The sequence below is a fragment of the Panthera tigris genome, chromosome D3 (genome assembly GCF_018350195.1).
Source record: "Panthera tigris isolate Pti1 chromosome D3, P.tigris_Pti1_mat1.1, whole genome shotgun sequence".
Taxonomy (NCBI): Eukaryota; Metazoa; Chordata; class Mammalia; order Carnivora; family Felidae; genus Panthera; species Panthera tigris.
Window position 1 is genome coordinate 73,231,085 of NC_056671.1, and position 4,967 is coordinate 73,236,051.

The following is a 4,967-nucleotide window of genomic DNA, read 5'->3' on the forward strand; positions in this document are numbered from 1 at the left end:
TTTATTTTTCCTCAGCAAGTATAAATTGCATACTTTCGGGTTGAATTAGGAAATTCTTTTCAGAAAATAGCTATTGTTTTACATAACCCAGATTGAATACAGTTATTAGTTTAACATAAATCCAGGATTTCCCAAGTTCTCATCCACAAAGTGAGCATAGACATTTTGAGGGTTGTATTTGAGACCCCAGCACCCTCAGAATGGATGGGGAACGACGACATCATGTTGTGGATATTGAGCAAACCTCAACAGAGCTGGTGAGTACCAATACCTTTTAATGGCTTTCATGTCTAATAATCTTGTTTGCAACATTTAACATTTAACCCTCCAAGAAAGTTCAGTTGCATTGTTTCTGATTTTGCTCTTACAAGATGAATGGAATCTAGGACGTTATTACCAGAAATCACGAGGGTTGAGGCTGTTATTTAACATGCCAGATAGTGCTTTCACATCATTTAGGAATTGTGTATTAGACTTTGCTTAAATTTAGATATTTTGTCTAAATTTTGGCACTTATATATAAGGTACCAGTAGATAGAATTATTAGTAAATTATTTGAAGTGTTTATAGCAAATATTGATTATTTTTTATTTTAGTTTATATATTATGAATATTATTGTATATTTTAATCTAATGAAAATATTTATTCTCATTGGCCTACTTGCATTTAAAATAGTAATTTATGGAAAATGTCTCATTGGGAAGCTTATGCTGCAAATGTGTTACTCTAGTAATATAAAAATCATATTTCTTAGAAAGTGTATGGAGTCTCATTCGTTGTTCAAACAAATCTGTTCATTTTACACAGGAGGAATTGAAACATTAAGAGTCCAGCTAGCTAGTGGCAGAGTTAGAAATAGAACTCAGATTTCTCACATATAATCTCATTATAAGAAACTACTTTTCAGAAATCTTGACTACTATTATGTTCATAATAAGGAAAAATGAATTTTAAATCAACTTGAGGTTGTAGAACCAAGAGACCAATCAGAAAAAATAAATACAAAGGTAAGATTTGATAAGAGTTGTTTTGCCACTTGAAGGTTTTACTTGTGAAGGTTTTACAGTTTCAGCATTCAACAGCTAGACCATTGGAAACGTATTTTACAGGATGCCTCATACTTCAGGGAAGCTACCAAGTGTCATCGCTTTAATATCATATATACATCACTTTATTTCCCTCCCCTTTTAATTTACGTTAAGTATGAGTTATGGTATTTCCCCACATGCTAAAATCTATGCAATTTATTCCATTAAGTCAAATGATTAGATAATCATGCTAAACCCATGCTAAACAGTAAAACTGACTTCTGAGACAGTGAAAAGGAATGTTTGGATTTTCCATTTTTTACCAATCTGACAATCTATAACTTCTTAGATTCCCCAGCATGATGGGTAGAAAAAATTTTTTTTACAATTACCATGAGTTTATTTGCTAATTTTAGAGAATTTGGGAAATATAGAGAATAAAAAAGAAAACAGAACAATATCACCCATGATTCCTCCTAGAAAAAACTCACTGCTAATATTTTGTTTCTTGTCCCCTCTCCCATCCAATCTAATTTTATTCTTTTGGTTACTTTATTTTGCCACATGAAATTTTTTGTTAATTTTCTTGTTTTTCCTCAAAAAAATCCCATAAAGATATTAATTAAAATTCTGGAGAATTAATTAAAATTCAGCTTATACTGCTGAAGCTTTTTTTTATTATTATTTTTAATGTTTATTTTTAGAGAGAGACAGAGCGTGAGCAGGGAAGGGGCAGAGAGACAGGCAGACATAGAATCTGAAGCAGGCTCTAGGCTCTGACCTGGGTTTGAACTCACAAACTGAGAGATCATGACCTGAGCCAAAGTTGGACGCTTAACCAACTGAATCGCCCAGGTGCCTCTGAAGCTTTTTATAAGAGGACATTTACCCAAATTGTCTTTTTGCTTCCCAATAAAATTTTGTGGTTTTCTTTATGTAAGTCATATGGCATTTGATATGCTTAGCCATTTTAAATTGCTTTATTATACGAATAGTGGTTGCTAATACATGTACACACACGCACACACAAAACAAGTGCTGTTACATATATTTTTCATAGTTTTATAATGAGCCAACGTGATGAGTTCTTATTACTTTTGAGATGTTGTATGGTTGATTATTTGAGATTCTGTTTGTAGACAATCATATCATGTACAAATAATGTTAATTTTATCTTCACATTTCTCTTAGTCATACATATCGATGAGAACTTCTAGAAAAACATTACCTGATATTGGTGGTAGGAGACATTTTTTCACTTCTCCTGACTTCAGAGGAATGTGCCTGATGCTTTACCATTAAATATGATGTTTGTTACTCATTATTTTGAGGAAAATATTCCTTGTTGCATTTGGAAATTACTATTTTATGTTTAGATTTTTGAGATTTGCATTGTTTGTCTGCTTTCCTCAGGATTGAATGTCGAAATTTATTAAAATGATCCTTGGGCATCTATTGAATCGATCATTTTATTTTTCTTCATTGATCATTTGATGTGAAAAATGTATTTGTACAATTCATATCATCAAACCATTTATTAGAGTTTCAGATTCTCCTAGAACTTGGTTGGTTCTTCATTTAATACATATTGGACTCACATCATTTATATGTGCTTCATTTGTTTATGTTCCTGGATAAAATAAACTTTCTTCATCTTTAACAATAAGAGTTATTTGTTTGTTTGCTTGTTAATTTAAAAATTCTTTCTCTGCAGTTGCCCAGAAATCCATACTGTTTGAATGAAGGAAGACAGTGTGGTTGTACATTGCCCAATGTGACCCTCCAGCCACAGTGGGTAAGATTTAGGGCCTGGGGGAAGGGGGATCTTCAGTAGTCCTGAGGAACACTGGTGAAATGGGGCAGGCAGGCCCTTCTCTGCAGACTCTTGTGGGATCTCCTGTCGCCTCACTGTCCCCATGTCCTTTGGCTACTCTGCACTTCTCCGTGCTGCCACTCCACAAGCTCCTGGCGACACCTGGGACTCATGGCCCCCAATAGTTTATTAGGGCTCCCTTCTATTCCTTTAAGACCCTGCACCATACCAGAGTTAATAAGTTTTGTATTTTGATGTCTTTCCAAGCTCAATGAGAGTCCTCTTATGTATGTTTAAGAGATAAAAATGTAATTAAAAATTTTTTTTGTAATTATAAAATTTCAACACATAATATGAAAATAGGAGATCACAAACAATGAGCAAAAGAATACCTGCCATTGTCCATCGGTCAAAGGTAACTTTGAGTGATGTAAAATAACTTGAGTAGCTGATAATTACTTAACAGTGATTTGAGATAATGCCTTATTGCTTTAGTACAAAGGAGTAACTTAGAAGGGACATTTTGTCCTCATGGACTTGAAAACAAGGGCTTTGTGTGTGTGTGTGTGTGTGTGTGAGAGAGAGAGAGAGAGAGAGAGAGAGAAGGAATGAGAGAAAGAGACAGCTAAGAGACAGCTGATAAACTACTTTAAATTATAGCATGTGGAGTAATTGAAATCAATTACCTAAGTCACTTCTATGTAATTTGCTGAAATATTTTTCATACTTCATTGCAGGTTACAGCAAAACCGTGGTCACTCTGGAAAACATTTCTGGTGTGTCTCTTGGCCTGTCTAATTGCCACAACCCTTGTTATTCTGGTCTTATATTTTGTCCACTTTGGCAAACACACCAACAGTACCACTATCATCATTCATGCAGATGGAAAGTCGAATCGTGTCACCTGCATCCCTGATTCTACCCCATCTCCTACCTCATCAACCCTGCCTGGATCTTCTACCCCTGCGGCCACCCAAAGCTCCTCTGCCAAGGTGTCTCCATCCTCCATGGAGACAACTGAAATAACAACACTGGACCATGAAGTTATCATTGAAGAGAACTTTTGAGCCCTTAGCTCTCCTCAAGCCAGACCAACACCTTTACCCCAAAGGAGGCATGTCCAGGTGTTCTCTCTTCCTGCCAATGGGTTGCAAAGCATTTGGCTTCATGAGAGCTTGCTCCTCCCCCTCCCCTCATTTGCTATCTTCCCATATGGTAATGACTCAGTCTTGGGCCCTCCAGTGTTCAAATGATTGGAAAACATTTTTTTTTTTCAACTGAGGCTGACTGATTCATTCAGGCTGGGGCCCAGTGTTTTCTTTCCATCCCTCCCATACGACCAACTTTATTCTTCACAAATAGTGGTTTCAACTGCTGAAGAGGCTGCCAGGAGGATGCTGCTCTACTTAGATCTCTGCCTGTTGGTTCTGAAGCCAATATTTACCACCTAGCTATTGATTATTTTCTAATCTCATAACTTCCCTATTTTCAGCATTTATATTCCAGTAGGGAGAAGGAAATGTTCAACTAAAGTGGTTAATGAGTCGGGGGCCTGGGTGGCTCAGTTGGGTAAGCGTCCAACTCTTGGTTCAACTCACGTCATGAGCTCACAGTTCATGGGTTCAAGCCCCACATCAAGCTCTGTCTGACAGCACAGAGCCTGCTTAGGTTTCTCTCTCTCCCTCTCCCTGCACTTTCCTTGCTCGCTCTCTTTCTCTCTCAAAACAAATAAATAAACTTAAAAAACTAAAGTGGTTAATGAGCAAGAGTTTTTAAATACCTATTGGTCACTACAGAGGCATTTCTCTTGGGAAATTCAGAAAAGAAGTCAGTGAAGTTAGGAATAATCAAGGAAGATTTTGGAGAAGGACTAAAAGTTGAAAAAGGATGAAAATTTGGACTTACATAGAGATCATTAAATAAAAAATGAGAGGGTTAAGGGGGTTTAATAGATTTAAAATCAAAAGCACACTTAGGAACACTTCAAATGTGACAAGTGATGTATTTTATATTTGTGAAGTTTCACTGATACTGTCAATATTATTTTCCATATTTGATATTTTTCTTAGTCTCCAAACCCTACTATAAACTATTACTTACAAAATTTGTATTTTGTACTACAAGT

At 35.9% G+C, this 4,967-nt stretch overlaps 1 protein-coding gene across 1 annotated transcript; it reads left to right on the top strand.

The window, feature by feature from the left end:
• Positions 1–200: 200 nt before the first annotated feature.
• LOC102958071 (dynactin-associated protein) lies at positions 201–4,095 on the top strand. Its single transcript, XM_007080498.3, has 3 exons — positions 201–257; positions 2,744–2,824; positions 3,580–4,095. The coding sequence occupies exons 1-3, from the start codon at positions 201–203 to the stop codon at positions 3,907–3,909; spliced, it is 468 nt and encodes a 155-aa protein (XP_007080560.1). The 3' UTR covers positions 3,910–4,095.
• The last annotated feature ends 872 nt before the right edge of the window (positions 4,096–4,967 follow it).

Bases quoted from the DNA above. Each gene is read 5' to 3' on its own strand.
- LOC102958071 (XM_007080498.3), top strand. From the start codon at position 201: ATGGATGGGGAACGACGACATCATGTTGTGGATATTGAGCAAACCTCA. The intron at 258-2,743 runs GTGAGTACCAAT...CTTTCTCTGCAG, and splicing joins AGCAAACCTCAACAGAGCTG to TTGCCCAGAAATCCATACTG. The intron at 2,825-3,579 runs GTAAGATTTAGG...ACTTCATTGCAG, and splicing joins TGACCCTCCAGCCACAGTGG to GTTACAGCAAAACCGTGGTC.